This window comes from Oryx dammah, unplaced genomic scaffold, assembly GCF_014754425.2.
Source record: "Oryx dammah isolate SB20612 unplaced genomic scaffold, SCBI_Odam_1.1 HiC_scaffold_18, whole genome shotgun sequence".
Lineage (NCBI taxonomy): Eukaryota > Metazoa > Chordata > Mammalia > Artiodactyla > Bovidae > Oryx > Oryx dammah.
In genome coordinates, this window is record NW_024070202.1 from 49,682,720 (window position 1) to 49,699,449 (window position 16,730).

The window sequence follows — 16,730 nt, forward strand, 5'->3', positions numbered from 1 at the left end:
AACTCAAGACATTAGCTAAAAACAGCTATTTGAAAATGCTTCACAAACATACCACGTATGAATTAATACCAAGACAAAGAATCATGACCAAAGAAATATAAACACAGTAACTAAATACTCACTATGGACTGCTCTGAAACCCCAAATCACATTAAAACTCATTGGTAGATGGTTTATAAAGGAGCACAGAAATCATAGAACTAGAAACCTTCAGAGATTATCTCATACTTGAACAACTCTGTTATTTTATATATGGAAAAAACTGACACTCGGACTAAATGTCATATCTAAAAGAAATCAAAGGAAAGGGCTAAGTTGACAGCAAAACGAAGTCTCTTGATTCCAGATGAGTTCACATTCAACCTCGATTTTAATCATGTTTTAATGGAGTAGGCAGAAGAGGGACCCTGAGAAAGCCTTACTACATTAGACCATGGTTTCACATAACTATGAGAGCAAGTTGACAGTTGAGATGCACAGAGTGAGCAGTATGTTGCCAGATTCATTTGGGCATGTTAAGGTAGAACAGAAATCCATCACCATGTGAAGAATATATGGAGAGCAATAGTTTGTTTCTGGTTTGTACAAATACATAACTTTTTCAGGCTATATAAAAAATTTGGCTTTATCACAATAAGCAGTGGTGCACATATCTTGGGTAGAATTCTAGTCATAGGAACACTAAAAATAACAAGTTGTTTAGTAATTCTGGACTCTCTTACTTTACAGGAGAAATATGTAGGAGAGTGAATGAAATCAGCAAAGATTTCAACTCATCCGTTGTTAAGGCTTGGCTACCCTTGGCTGCGACCCTCTGCAGGCTGCTTTAATGCATTAATATTACTTTGTGGATGGACCAGTGGGGATGCTGAATGAGGTTTTCATACCCTTTCAGCCTTGTAGTCAACATCTGACATCAAGACAACCCTCACTAGATGTTTTTCTGTATCCTAAGATCCAGAATTCTGAAGAGTTTTAAAAATCATAGTCACCTCTTCTGGAAAAGAAATTACAATGAAAGCTGAGGTGCTGAGACACACAGGCAAAGCACTTATATCTGTGTGGAGACTGGTGTGAATCCAACTTTGTAAAAAAAAAAACCATAGTTTTTCTCAGTCAGTTCTCATATTTCTTACCCTTGGCTTTATTTTGCCCCTCGTGATGTTGACATGGTCATACCAAAAATAAGCTCTAGAGATAAGTAAAAATGAATACACATATCTTATTTATAAATATCATCTGGCAATCACAAATAGTGACACATTTTGTTTTACCTAAAAGCCTTTTCTTCTGGCAAAAGAGAGTCTCAATATTGGCCCAGTGCATATTTAAAAGATTATACTTTCTATAATCAAGAGGCTTACAGAAAGAAAGAACAAGGTGTAAAAGCATTTTTGATTAATAGATGCATTTTTTTGGAATACCAAAATCCCAATCTTTTAATTGGATGAATATATCTTTTGTTTCTGCTTTTAAACATATCTAAAACAAACCTTTATCTCTCTTAAATACCTATACCCCCAGGCAAGAAAATCTTTGTTTAAAGAGCTTCTTTCTTTTTGTTTTTTAAAAAAACTATTTAGCACATCGGAGAAGGCAATGGCACCCCACTCCAGTACTCTTGCCTGGAAAATCCCATGGACGGAGGAGCCTGGTAGGCTGCAGTCCATGGGGTCGCTAAGAGTCAGGCACGACTAAGAGACTTCACTTTCGCTTTTCACTTTCATGCATTGGAGAAGGAAATGGCAACCCATAGGTTACATTACATTTGTACATTACATTTGTCCTTAGTGATGGAGCCAAGCCAAGAACATTTTATTTACCAAAACGCTGTGAATTAACACACTGCCTCCAGGCCTGTGATATTTCTTAATAATTAAGAGCTTCTAAAACCACCACTGGGCTTCCCTGGTGGCTCAGAGGTTAAAGCGTCTGCCTCTAATACGGGAGACCTGGGTGGGATCCCTGGGTCAGGAAGATCCCCTGGAGAAGGAAATGGCAACCCAAACCAGTATTCTTGCCTGGAGAATCCCATGGACGGAGGAGCCTGCTGGGCTACAGTCCATGGGGTCGCAAAGAGGTCAGTGAAGTGAAGTGAAAGTTGCTCAGCTGTGTCCGACTTGTTGTGACTCCATGGACTGTAGCCTGCCAGGCTTCTCTGTCCATGGAAATCTCCAGGCAAGAATACTGGAGTGGGCAGCCGTTCCTTCCTCCAGGGGATCATCCCAACCCAGGGATCAAACCCAGGTCTCCCACATTGCAGGTGGATTCTGTACCATCTGAGCCACGAGGGAAGCCCAAGAATACTGGAGTGGGTAGCCTATCCCTTCTCCAGGAGATCTTCCCAACCCAGGAATCAAACCAGGGTCTCCTGCATTCCAGGAGGATTCTTTACCAGCTGAGTTACCAGGGAAGCCCTCTTAGCCATCATTTTATGATTAATAGGAGGGTGTATAGGAACCTGTTTTGGTAAAAAAAAAAAAACCCTTCTAATAAGGATGAAAAAAGTAACATCAGAAAAGCACTGCTTAGAGAATGACAGGGATAGTTTGCTTTATAATACAGGTTTGTAGAGTACTATTGTTTTAACTCTTATTGTAACACTTGAGTTTTTCTATGTTGATCAATTATAGCAAGGGTCTCTGGAAAACAGGCCAGAGTGGGAGATGCTCCATCTCCAAACCTACTACTACAAAGGAAATTTATAATGAAAAGGGAGATTTTTTTTTTTTTTTTGGTCTATGCCACGTGGCTGGTGGGATCATAGTTCCCTGACCAGGGATCAAACCCAGGTCCTGGCAGTGAAAGTGCCAAGTCCTAACCAAAAGTGAGATTACTTTAACTGTGAGGGATGTGTAAACATTTATACATGGAAGTGTTTCTTAATTAATTTTTGAGATAAACAGGCAATTCCAGGCAAAGCATGTTCCTGGCTGAATCCCATTGTAGGCAAGACTGAATATGGTATCTCTGCAGGGCACAGAGAATGAAGGGTGACTAAGAAGCAGGGGAGAATGAAGGGTGACTAAGAAGCAGGGACTCACCTGTATTCTCCAAAAGTGCCATCATCTTCCTTCATAGGCTGGATTTCAGGATCTGCGTGGGCATCTTCCTTTTCTTTAACTAAAAAATTACAAAAATTATTATCTATTGATCCTGTGTTTCCATACTCAAATTCTTTAGGAGTACACTCTATGAGATATATAGCAGTGGGGAAATTATTCTATATGCCATAGATGTTATGCAACCAGATGTATCATGCGGCCATGCATTTATTTATTGGCCCCACCTCCCCAGTCAGGGATTGAATGTAAGCCATGGTGGTCAAAGCCCAGAATCTTAACCACTAGGCCACTAGGGAACTCCCTATGCATATATTTTGATGTATTAGTCTCTTGGAGGTAACCTATAAAAACAGAACAGGTTAGAATAACGTAGAATATTTTGCTAACAGATAAAGTTAACCTCATGAAAGCATTTTGGCACAAGTTTCTTACTCACTTGATAGAAGAATAAGTCTTAAGTTTCTAAGATTTCCCCCTATTTTACCAATCTATCCGTTAACTATATTCATGGGTACAAGTTGCTTTGGAAATCTATTCTTTTGTAGAATTTTTCCCCTGTCACTGAAAGGGAAATGGCCAGGTAAAAAGAAAATAGAAATTCACTGGATCTATTAAATTGAACAAAACATTAACCGTACAGGGAAAGCACTATTACACACCATATCAGGATCCAGTTCAGGCATTACTTCCTCTAGAAAACTTCATGTTTTCCTTCTGCCCCTGCCTGTGGGTTTTAGATGCTATTTCAGCACCTAGGACTCATGTGAAGCCTAAGGAAGCAGAGTCACTAATATCTTCAGAGACAGATTCATTTGCTCCCCCCAAATTGTCTTTTGATGATTGGCAATTTTTAGGCTTCTATTACATACAAAGGGATCAGCAAGTGTCTGAACAGAAAGTCCGAATATATGGCTCTGGGACGATACACTTATTGTAGTCTCCGTGATGACTCTCATGATCTCTTTTTAGTTTCACGGATTATCATGCAGCATTAGAGGGCAATTTCAATCTTTATTTCTTACCTGGATATTTACCACCTTTGTTTCTTCTGATGAAGCAAACAATCAGCAAAATCAAGATCAGGAGAGCGACAGCACACATTAGACCAATGAACCAGCCCTGAGTTGCTATGTCCACTTGCCGGCTTGCCATCGCTGGAAAACAAGTCAATGGTGTCAGTGCCAGTGGGTTAAGGAGGAGGTGAGAAGTGTTGTAGCTTCTTTCAGTACAAAATACTGTCATGTACATGAGCTTTTCTTTATTTTACATGTGGCCCCACATTGGAATCTGCCAGTTGCCAATCAGGAGGTACATCAGTTTTCAATGGTGAGAAATCTTCAACAATTAAGAAAATTCAAATGGAGAAATCTGACTGCTAACACATTCAATGCTAACAAACCCTGCTGAGCACTGCCTTCAGTTATTTTCACTATATAGTCTCAACAGAAACATAGTCCCAAACCAATGAAAACATTTATTGTTTACAGGATAAGTTTATGTACAATGATAAGAACAGAAGATCATTTTAAACAGAACAGAATGTATACATCTAATGGAGTATTTTTCTTTCAAAGGAACCACTTTCAGAGGCTAAAATATCATTGCAATAATGTTGCCATTTTCCCCAAATGTTTTAGAAACTGTTAAAAAGAAAACTTTCCACACATGAAAGCTGTCCACATAAGATAACCAACCTTATTACTTTATATAACATCTTGATTTATACACAAAATATTCCTTAGATTTATTTTTCAGTTCATTTGCCAGAGTTCTGAAGACTCCAGGGAAATTTCTGAAAAATCTTATTTACCATAAAAGGATCAACATGTAATATTCAATATCACTCAGGATCCAATTCAAAGACTATTAGGTCTATCTTTATCAGTGGTATTACTGGAGTAAGTGGCCAGTTTAAAGAGAATAATACCCAATCACATGTATACATATTAAGTCTTCATCTATTCTGAGTCAAATAATGTGAAGCCCTTTATTCAACCAATCACCGTACGCAAATCTCCTAAGAAAAACATAGAATAATTAGCATTTCCAGTATTGTTCAAAAGTGTCAATCAAATGGGACAAAGTGCAGCATCAATGGCTATTCAGGAAAGCCCTTGAGAATTTGTTTCAAGACACTGGTATAAAATTTTTTTAAAACCTTGATTTTTTTCCCCTCTTTTTTACCTTAATCAAGGTAAAGGGTTTTTTTTTCTTTTTATTGGTAAGAATGCCTGTATATCATTCATTTAATTTGATTGAATTTCTTCTCCATTAACATGGTTGGGTTAGGTGAATGTGATTGCTGGATGCAGAAAGAAGCATGTCGACAAGTATCCCAGGCTACTGTATGTTGCAAAAACAGCAACTTATTGCCTTTTTTCTCCACTCAAAGGATAGGGAGAAAAATGAAATGCTTAAAATCAAGTGTGAAGAGGAATGTGAAAGGTTATGTGGATGTGTGCTGAAGAAATAAAATGAGAAGTGAAATACATTCTTTGGACTATGAATCAAATTGCTAGTAGCCGGTCCCAGTAGCCTCTTGGGCCTCACTGGGTGGAGGGCTTTTGAGTTGTATCATCACTAGATACAACTGAAGCAGGAGTATGGGCAGGGCTCCCCTTCCATACACATACCATAACCATCACTGGGAGGATGAAGATGAGGATGATGATAGAGAACTAACATTTTGAAACTTACTCTCCTAGGCACTGTACTGAGGGCAAAATCTCATTCAGTCTTCACAAAAATCCTTTGAGGTAGGCATGAGGAATATACTCAGGCTCAGAAGGGTAAAGACCTTGTCTTAGACTCAGAGCTTCACCCAAGACTGTGGATTCCAAAGAACAGGATACCAGCCATTGCACACTACTGCTATAAGGCACTGGTGTCCAGGCATCAACTCTGCAGAAGTCTTTACAAAGAATAAACTGTTGTAGGGACTTGCATCTTTTAAATATTTTAGAAGTCCATCATTACACATACTCTGGCAACATAGTTCTGTCAGTTTACACATGGTCTCTGACTGAGTACATTTTCTTCAAAGCTGAACCAAAAATTAACTGATGTAAGTCTATGGACCCTTTGCTTGAAGTTACAGAGTCCTTGTTTTTAATATGCTTAATGCTTTACAGTCCTGTAATAAATACTATCTGCATTTGCATTTTCATCTAATTATATGCAACTGATGAGGGCAAAATGCAAGAACATACTGAAGTATCAGCACAGACATTGTCTTAGGAAGATACTGACTGTCAAAACTGAACTGCCAATTGGTGGTTTGTGGCTATGCAGCTATGCACAAAGTGGAAATGTTTCTTGACAGCTGATAAAGGAACCTCCAAGTTGACTTTGAGTTTTGCCCCTATGTCTAAAGAAAAAAAGTATGTCTCACTACCCCATTTATTTAAGACTGGGCAGACACAGGATGTGAAGAGGTGCCCTGTGTATGTATGTTCACACACACACATTCAAGTGTACCAGAAGTTGATATAAAACAAAAATTATGTAAGTGAAAAGAGCTTCTACTGATTTCCCTTCCACATAAAAAGGAATATGAAGCCCAGAATGACTATAAGAGACTTTAAATGTTCCAGGACATTCCAAAATCATCTTAACTACAAATGCACATATTACTAGAAATCCAAGTCATGGCCACAGCTGTGCATCTCTCTCTCTCTGTCACACACACACACACACACAATGAAGGCTGTGAGGTTTTTTCTTCTTGAATAAGAGTTAGTAGGATTGGGTAGGAGAGCAACAGAGGATTGTCCCTTTATTTAAAAAGTTTACAGTAAAAATCTACTCATGTATTAGTTGAATAAGCCATATAGCAATACATTAAATAGACAGACCTAAAAAATATGAAAACAGAAAAGAAACCAGAGACAAGAAATTGATTTTGTTTCCTAGAAGTTAGTCTTAACAACAGTCTTCTCTATCACCTTGCCTATTGTCTCATGCTTAACCTGTGTTCTGTGGGAGTAGGTCTTTGAGGAAAGTACCCTTGAGTACTTTGGATCATAAAATAAACATGGAAGACAACAGACTCACAGACTTAGGAAACAAACTTATGGATACCAAAGGGGAAAGATGGGAGGAGGGATAGATTGGGAGTTTGGAATTCACATATATACACTACTATATTTAAAACAAATAACCAATAAGAACCTACTGCATAGCCCAGGGAACTCTGCTCAACATTCTGTAATAACCTAACTGGAAAAAGAATAGATACATGTATATGTACAACTGAATCAATTTGTTGTACACCTGAAACTAAAACAATATTGTTAATCAACTATATATACTCCAATTTAAAATAAAATTAAAAACTTTTTTTTAAAACATGGAAGAAAAAGAGTGAGATAAATGGCTATTTTTGAAGAATCCATTATGTATAAAAGTGACCTGTTGAGTTAAAATAGTTAGAAATGTTTAAAAAGGGAAAAAAAATTACTTTGGTCAAAGTTTGGAGGCAGTTGACCAAACAAAACCAAACCAAACAAAACAAAACAACCCAGAACCCACCGGGGGAAAAAAAACCAATCTGTTGGGTCCAGTAAAATTCAATTTGTTTTAAATCTTTTGTGAAAGGAGAGAAGAGACTCAGTGATTGGAGGAAAGAGGTGAGAAAGCAGGAAAAGGAGGTAGTAGTCTTAACAAACGTGCAGGTAAGAAGCACAACAGCAGGATGTCATCTCTAGTCTTATTTTTCAGTGTGTGCCATAGGAGAAAATTATGAAATAGACCTTAGGGACTTCCCTAGTGGTCCAGTGATTAATACTTCACTTTCCAATGCAGGAGGTTCAGGTTTGATCCCTGGTGGGGGAGCTAAGATCCCACATGCCTTATGGCCAAAAAACCAAAACATAAAACAGAAGTAATATGGTAATAAACTCAATAAAGAAAAATGGTTCATATCAGAAAAATCATCAAAGAAATAGATCTTAAAAAAACAGTATCAAAGAAAGAGACGGTGTCATGCTAAGAAGAGTCATGAAACAAGCACAGGTGAAAGTTGAGTCTAGGTTTCTAAAATGAACAGAACTCAGAGAGAGAAGCAACTCATTCATACGAAGTGTTAAAAATTCAGCCAGGATGCTATGTTTCCATGCCAGGCCCTAGCGTGCGCACCTTGAAATCTAGCTGGAGGAGTGAGAATCAAGAGTGGCAGAAGATCATGAACCCTACAGTTCATCCTACAGCCCTACAGCACAGAAAGAGAAACTAGGAGGACCAGCAAGCTGGATTAACAGCATCTGACATCCTAGAGCTAATAGAGTAAGATCACTACGGTTTAATGGATGTTTATCTCCGTAACACGGAGGCCTGGTGTGCTGCAGTCCAAGGGGTGCAACGCAGAGTCGGACAGGACTGAGCGACTGAACTGAATCTCTTAACAGTTACATTTACATGTCAAAGGTGACAATAGCTGGTTGCAGCCTTATCCTATTCTCCACTGCTGACACACAAGAATGGCCTACCCCTGAGCGCTCATCTTGAAACTTACTTGCCAGCTGCTGCTATTATTGTAGGTATAACCACATCAAAGACAAAATTGTTTTCTAACGGGTTTCATTTGCTCTCTGTCCTAGAAAACGACCAAAAGAAAAAAAAAAATGCCGCAACTTGATTTTGTGGATGGAATCTAATTCTAGCTAGATCTGCAAAGTAGGAGTACAGTGGGACCACGAAGGGTCCAGAACAGATGGAAAGACGTTCCAAGAGCCGAACAGAACGGTCAATTTTGCTGCTGTTGGTTTTGCTTATATTTTGGCCATGTGGGATCTTAGTTCCCTGACCAGGGATCAAACCAGTGCCCCCTGCACTGGAAGGCAAAATTCTTAACCACTGGACTGCCAAGGAAGTCCCTGAAGTGGTCACTTTGCAGACGACCTGTTCCCCTTGGATGTGGGCCTCTGTGGCCTTGAATGGTGGGTGTCAGTTCAGTTCAGTTCAGTCACTCAGTCGTGTCCGACTCTTTGCTACCCCATAAATCACAGCACGTGGGTGTAGAGAGAGCTTATTCTCGGTGTTGAAAATATGAGCTCTCCTGCGTTCTAGCTGGGTGATAGGGCAGGCCCTTCACCTCTCATTACTGGTTGTTGACATGGGGTGGAAGTGGGTAATAACAGTCTCCTTCACAAGATTGTTGTAAGGACTGAATGAGAAAAGCCAAGGAAACCATTCACCTAGTAGAGATTAGCACTGAATAAATGCTAATTGTAGGGCTGTTACTATTATTAGCATCCTAACTCTATATGGATAGAATAGACAATTGAGCTTTTAGTATTTTGAAATTAAAAGTTCTCAGTAATAAAAAACACCTTGTCCTGCTGGCTGTGAATGGCAATTACTCTTTTAATACAGAATTTTCCTAGAACTCTGTATACTTATGGATATGAAAGTACAAAGAACAGAATAACAGAAAAATATTTTCCCTTAAGCATTATGATTTTAGCATATGAATATTTTCATAAGGTATTTTAATGCTACATTTATTTAATATGTTTTTAAATATTACCTATGGTTTTTCTTTTTTTCAAACCACTCATGTTCTTTTCTAAATTAGAAGAAATGAGTTTAAAAATCATAAGGCTTGGGTAAAGAAAGGCACACACAAAAATACATATTTTCCTATGAGTTCTACAGGAAATGCAACATTTCCCCAAGAATGCATGAAGTGAGTGAATATAACATGATTTTATGAATCATAAAATGAACACATACCACACAACCCTTTAAATTGAAGCAAACAGGGATTATTTTCCATCTTATGAGGAAGTATGGATATTTTTACACCTTACAAGAAGATTTTTCTTTATTTTAGAGACTTTAATGTCCTTGTGTATTTTGATAATATTCACCTAACTAAAATATATACAAGCAGTCAAATATGGTATGATAATGAAGTACATGAATTTAATAATTTTTCGTTCTACACCAGTTTAATAGTCTTCACATCAGCTGTCACACAAACTGCAGGGTTCAGTTGGATTACAGTCCATTTTGACATTAAAAATTGTGACTGTATCAATGAGCCGTTTCAGCTCTAAAGCATTTCAAAAATTCTGTTCTAACTCTGAGGGAAAGTTGAGACATATAAATGATGTGAAAAATTGAGTCACCTAAATCATGTAGGTTAAGAATCATATTTACCTCTGGTTTTGTAATGGTTTTGGCAAACATGTGATTAGAAGGTGATTTGCTCAATTCTGTAATTCATTTGATATAAAGAGCCAAAGACAATTAAAAACCCAACTCGCCACCCAACTGGGCCGCACAGAAGGACAGTCTCAGCCCTACCCACAATACGGCTCCATCAGCCTCCCCTCTCCAACTGGAGCACTGGGTGGCTTCACTTCCGACTGGGAGCCAGAACCGGTGTGGTGTGCACCTCACCTGGGCCTGTCTCAAACACATCCTCTGAACTCACAAAACCAGAGTCCCCCTCAGCACCAACTCGAACTTTGTATGCTGTTCCTGGCATTAGACCCTTTAACCCAAAGAAGCTCCGAGAACCATTTACAATTTCTCTCCTCCATTCTTCTTTGCCTATGGAAATTTTGCAAAAACAACACATTTGAATGTTTTAAGGGAACGGAAGTCATTAATGCTTCAAGAAAGGAAAATACATGTTATAGGCAAAAGACAAAATCTAAGGTGCTTCAGTTTATCATTTTAGATGATATATGTTGAGTTGTGTCAAATAAATCAATGAAAATAACAGCTACATGACAACGTCCTCAAAGAAAAATCAACTGGATATCAGATGACATTTTAACTGCATATATACCCACTGGATTAAATCTTTTTAACACAAAGGAAACTTCTTGATCTGTACCTTGCCTTGTGAAATTCCTGACTTTCTCTAACGATATTTATGAAAAGAACTGTAATACATTAAACAGCTTGATCCAACTATGGAAAGAACTGTTTTTTTTTTTTTTTTTTTTTTTATTCACAAGACAAATCTTTCTGTAAACTTAAATGCCTTCAAATTTACCCAAGTTACAGATTCAACCTTTCTCAAGTACTGGTATTTCTAAACTCGGGTTTTTTTTGTTTTATTTTTTAATATTTATTTGCACAATAAGGGTCTAAACAGAAAGCTGGACTATATTCAACATTTTGTCACAAACGTTCACTGGCCACCCAGCTCATTAAGTGCAGAGGAGGACTGGATTCTCATATACTCTGAAAATTAAAAGTTGCCCCATCTCCTAGTAGATGTGGCCAGGATATAAGTAGAGTACCTGACTTGGGAATACATTAAACATAGAAATAAAATTATTTTTTATTACTCTTATTTACAAGTCATGGATAGAGTTTTAAGTACCACAATGTAAAAATAACAAATGTAATGGAACTTATTATGTCCCTTGTATTTCATAACATGAACCAACGAGACTCCTAGTTATGTATAAAATATATAGGTTGATGGTTCACTCTAATTTTTTCACATATATTGCATTCATTTATTTAGATCAAGTTATTTTTCTAGATGATCCACAGTACATCCTGAAGATGTTCTCAATCTCTTCAAATATAGCCCCCCAATTAAGACCCAGGTAATGAAATCATTTCTTACTGCCAGCTACACCATATTCAACATAAAAGTTCACAAGCTCTGGTCCCTCATATTCCCAACTGATATTGGCTGAGGTCTCAGCAGCGGCAGTAGTTAAGTTTGCTGATCCTGGGGTATACTGCTTAAAATAAATATACAATAGAAAAATAAAACAGATAGACAGACAAGTCAAATTGCAAAATCAAACACACACACAATGTAGAATAAGTTTAAGTACTCTGAAATTGTTCAAGTCAAATGAAATTGATTGTTAACAGGGTTCATTTCTACTTCACTTTAGAAAGGTTTTCATTTCTTAAGTTACAGCATTAGGAAATAAATGAGAAATCAGAAATAATGACACACACATATTAAAATGTATGAGTTCTATGATGTGGGTCCTAAACACTATAAACTGTTGTCCACGAGGGACAGTCTGAGACATCACAGTCTCCATGTACTGAGGTACAGTGGGGATGGGATGCTGAACAATGCTAGGGGCAGAGGTCACAGTGTATGAGACTGCAAGGTCAAACCCAATACTAGTGGCTGCTTTTCCTTGCTACTTATCACCTCAGTGTAGGTCTTTAATGAATTGGTGTTTAGATAAGAAAAAGAGTAGTGGCTTCTGATGTGTTTTGAGTCACCAATTTCTTTAAGAATCTGCCTCTGGGAAATTCAGGGACCCCAGGTGAGCAGCATCGGCCCTGGAGAAGGTTGGATAGTTAGGGTACACTGAAAAAGAAGCTGCAAAGAAAATGCTCAATACTAGTTAGCAGAAGTGAAGAAACAAGAAATAAAACGAATAAGAACTATTTCACTTGACACAGTCCAGAGGGCAAGACAATCTTACTTGACAACCGTTTGTTACGCACCACGTTCTGAGAAAATCATAGTGTAATCTGAACTAAGGCCGCCTGATACAAAGAACTGACTTCTTGGAAAAGACCCTGTTGCTGGGAAAGATTGAATGTGGGAGGACGACAGAGGATGAGATGGTTGGATGGCATCACCGAATCAATGGACATGAGTTTGAGTAAGCTCCGGGAGCTGGTGATGGACAGGGAAGCCTGGCGTGCTGCAGTCCATGGGGTCCCCAAGAGTCAACACAACTGAGTGACTGAACCAAACTGAACTGAATCTAAACAGCCTCCTGAAACAGCAGATTATGGATCCTACATGATGCTACATGCTTGCCACCTAGTTAAGATGACATCTACAGTCATTAAAAGATGTTATTTGGCTACCTGAGCATGACAATTCTATCAGCCTTACCACAATGGCCTACAGTAAAAATGACATAGTTATAGCTATACTAACTTGAGTAGTTAAACAGTGATAAATCAGATTATCATCCCAGGGGAAATATCCTAAGATAGTAAACCAAAAAGCAGCAATGGGTTTATTCAGGCTCTGAAATTAAATTCCAAATTATGTTATATAATTTGGAAGCCAAAGCCCTCTACTGAAATAAATTCAATGAAACAGCATTTCTTGGAATCAAAAAGAGAAGTATATTAAACAAATTCAATAATGCATTTGACCTCTGACATCTAATTCACCATCACATATATATTGCATGCCCCTCTGTGCTAAGGATGGGGGACAGCAGAAAGCAAAACTGATTATGGAATTACACAGGGTCCTTCTGTGGGCCTAGCTGATTTTAGTTGTCTGAGGTTTTCCTTTTAAAGGTATTGTAATAAAGATACGATCAATCAACAGAGACACAGTTAAAATATTCCCTGTATCTAAAGCATCAGTGGCAAAGAATCCAGGCAAAACACTAATTTTCCTCAAAAAATTTTGGAATCACGGAATTGAGAAATGTAGTCTTGGTGTAATTATGGAAGATGTTCAAGGCAGAACCATACCTTCCAACAGAAGAGCAATTCGCTGCTGCTTCTTTTTTTGCTGATTCTTAAAGGTACCCAGAGAAGACAGTACAACTTCCTAAGGTTATCCTATTGGGCCCTTCTTATCACAGAGAATTCTAACCCTCTTTGCTTTTAATCCCCATTCGTGCACTTACTGAACCAACACTCCTGAGGACCTATGATGTGCTGGGGTCATTTCTCCTCTGGGCTTTATCTGCTGCTGCTGCTGCTGCTAAGTTGCTTCAGTCGTGTCTGACTCTGTGCGACCCCATAGATGGCAGCCCACCAGGCTCTGCCATCCCTGGGATTCTCCAGGCAAGAACACTGGGGTGGGTTGCCATTTCCTTCTCCAATGCATGAAAGTGAAAAGTGAAAGGGAAGTCTCTCAGTCATGTCTGACTCTTCACGACCTCATGGACTGCAGCCCACCAGCCTCCTCCGTCCATGGGATTTTCCAGGCAAGGGTACTGGAGTGGGGTGCCATTGCCTTCTCTGCTGGGCTTTATCTAGTCTGCATCGAATCCCTCTTTCTACTGTAAGTCATTCTCTGCAGAGACCACCAGCAGAGTTAACTAAGCTTTAACTTCCAAAACTACATCTCTGATTCTGTCACTTCCCTGTTTCAGATGTGGATGGCTTACTTCTGCCCACAAGTGGACTGCTGTGTTTAACCCAAATATCCTGTGGGTTTTTAAACCCCATGACTTTGTTTATGCCACCTCCCAAGAATTTATACAACCCACCTTCCTGATTCACCAGGCAAAATTCCATCTGTCCTTCAAAGCCCAGTTCAACATTACTTTCCTTGGGAAGTTTTTCCTGATCCTGTTTGGCAAAATAAATGGTTCACTCCCCTAAGATCTGATAATGTTTTGTTTCAGTTCCATCTATTTTCACTCTTTTTTTTCTTTTTTAATGTGTTGTCTTACCTGCTACTAAAAAGGGCTGCTGCTTTTTATGGGCCAGAGAGACGAGCTGTTGAACTGACTGAACCTTCTCTATAGCTAGGGATTTGGAGCGGGGAGAGGGGTTGTTCCTTTGTTTGTTTTTGGTTTAGTTTGGTCCAGGCCAAATAAAGTTGTGCACTTTAAACTTGCTTTTGACTCAGTGGCCTTGTTTCTTGAACTGATCAGTAGCTGTGGGACTGACTCTGGTATACTGATAAAGTGAGAGTCTGACCACAGAGAGGATTCGTCACCAGTCCCTTAGTCAGAGCTCTCCTCTGCTCTGTCCTGTTTGACCACAGTCAGCTGCTAATTCAGTCAAGAACTAGGTTCCGTTCTTGACTTGCCAGTTAGTTTTTCCCTATTCCTTTGCCCGAACTGGTCACCTCCCACAAATGCTCTGATGCCTGCTCCCAAGGTGAGAAAGTAGGTAATAATCCATAGATAAAGCAGTGTCCATCCATCAGCAGTACTGGGACCATAAGTCAAATCCATTGTCCGTGTGTTCTCAGTTCATTTCTACAGATGCCTTCTCAGGTCTATTTCCCCACAGACCCAGAAACTATTGAAAGGGACATTGAAATTGAACAAAGGCAGCCAGATGACTACAATTTCTTACACCAATTGAGAGTTCTGACCAAAGACCAAAAGAAGTGACTCCTGAAGACCTCAAGAGTACAAGAGTACCTATTTCCATGCTCAAACTCAGAAGAGTGATAAGAAACAGGGTTAGCCTAGAGAAATATACCTAACTGAATTCTCTTAGTTTGTAATTCATGATTTTGATAATCATTTTGTAATTCTATATTTGAAAGCTTGGGTTTCATGAACATCTCTTAAAATCTGTAAGAAAATTTAAAAAATGTAAATTTCAAATCTATCTTAACGAAGAAGGAAAACAGAGACGAGAAGAGAATTCATTCCTAGAATGAAAAAAGAAATATTTTAAGGAAGGAAAACCCAGGGAGACAAATTATTCTTCAGCACCTTAAAGTCTCATCATGGTTAAATATCATCACTTTATGTAAGCAATGTTTAATTACTGGTATACTATTAAATGAAACAATATGGAAAAGAAGGTTAAATTTAGCTTTTTAAAAAAATTTTAAACACCAAAATCTTATCTGAGTTCCACCAGATTTCAACACTGGGGGCTTCAGGAACTTTCTGAGACTCTATTTTTGCTCATCTCTATAATAAGAAGTAATTCAGAATTCAATTTAGTAACATCAAATGGTAAAGCCGCAACTATTTTAATTAAGATTTCTTTTAGTTCATCTTAATTCATTAAAATCAGCGGGTGATATTTTTTCCACTGGCATGCATGTCCTTTTCCAATATGACAAGTCAGTGGAAAACGCAGACAACCCTGCCACAGCTCAATTACTCGGCTACTGCCTCTAGGCAGAGCCCAGTGACAGGCTGCTGCAGAGGGAAAGAGGCCAGGCTTTCTCTGGAATGGTCCCATGAAAGGGTCTAAGGGGAGCCCAGCAGCAAATTATTGTAAAACAACCAAGGATTTTAATGGACATGTAACCATCCCTGGAAAAAAACACACATTAAAAAGAGAGGCTCACAGCCTTATATGATCTTGTGAAAATTTTGAATTTTTACAACTTTGTTCTTTGGAGTCTAAAAACACCTATAAAACATTATTAAGTTGATTGAAAATAGCTACAGTTCTTATTCTATCATTCTGAAACCTAGCTGATCTACATTTTATAATTTACCAAGACTCAGAGTATAAGATTTGTAAGAAAAGAGAAGATAAGATCAGGTCTAAGCTCCTCAATTTGAACAATTTAGGGCAAAGTGCTTATTTATTTTGGTTGACTTGTTCTTCATTCCTATTTGTACTTACTCAGTCTGTCAAAGTCCAAGAAAAATCCCAGTGCCCAGTGAGGCAGGGAGGTCTCTACCGCTCGCTAAAAAGCTGACAGATCTGCCAAGAGTCAAAGACTAAGGGAATCTCTGGGTGGAAGAAATACTACAACTCATTCAAGCACCATTGTCCCAACCAATCTTCCTCACCCAGAGATCTGTGAACAATAAAGGAGAACAAAAGCAATTCCCTGGGATCGCTGGTGCTTCCCCAAAGAAGAGAGACTTGAGTAGTTTGGTGAAGACAGAAATGGAGTAACAGCTGAGTAGAGCATGTGGGCTGCCTAAACTTGCTCAGAGGGGACCCTGCTGGGAAGACTTTCAGTCCTGGGCCAGCTGGAGTGTACAGTGAAGTCAAAATTCCAAGTGGATAGTGCAGTGTGATGCCAGC

General features: G+C 38.7%; 1 protein-coding gene across 15 annotated transcripts in view; it reads right to left on the reverse strand.

The window, feature by feature from the left end:
* NRCAM (neuronal cell adhesion molecule) overlaps positions 1-16,730 on the reverse strand; it is a 94,589-nt gene that overhangs the window by 13,430 nt on the left and 64,429 nt on the right. For 12 of the 15 annotated variants that reach the window (XM_040260855.1, XM_040260854.1, XM_040260849.1 and 9 more), the window contains 2 exons: positions 4,088-4,219; positions 3,045-3,123 (listed from right to left, as the gene is read on the reverse strand). In XM_040260855.1, the coding sequence (XP_040116789.1) occupies positions 3,045-3,123; positions 4,088-4,219 (211 nt within the window). Of the gene's footprint in view, positions 1-3,044; positions 3,124-4,087; positions 4,220-10,469; positions 10,623-16,730 lie in introns of all 15 variants that reach the window. The other 3 variants (XM_040260856.1, XM_040260857.1, XM_040260859.1) reach the window with 1 other exon arrangement.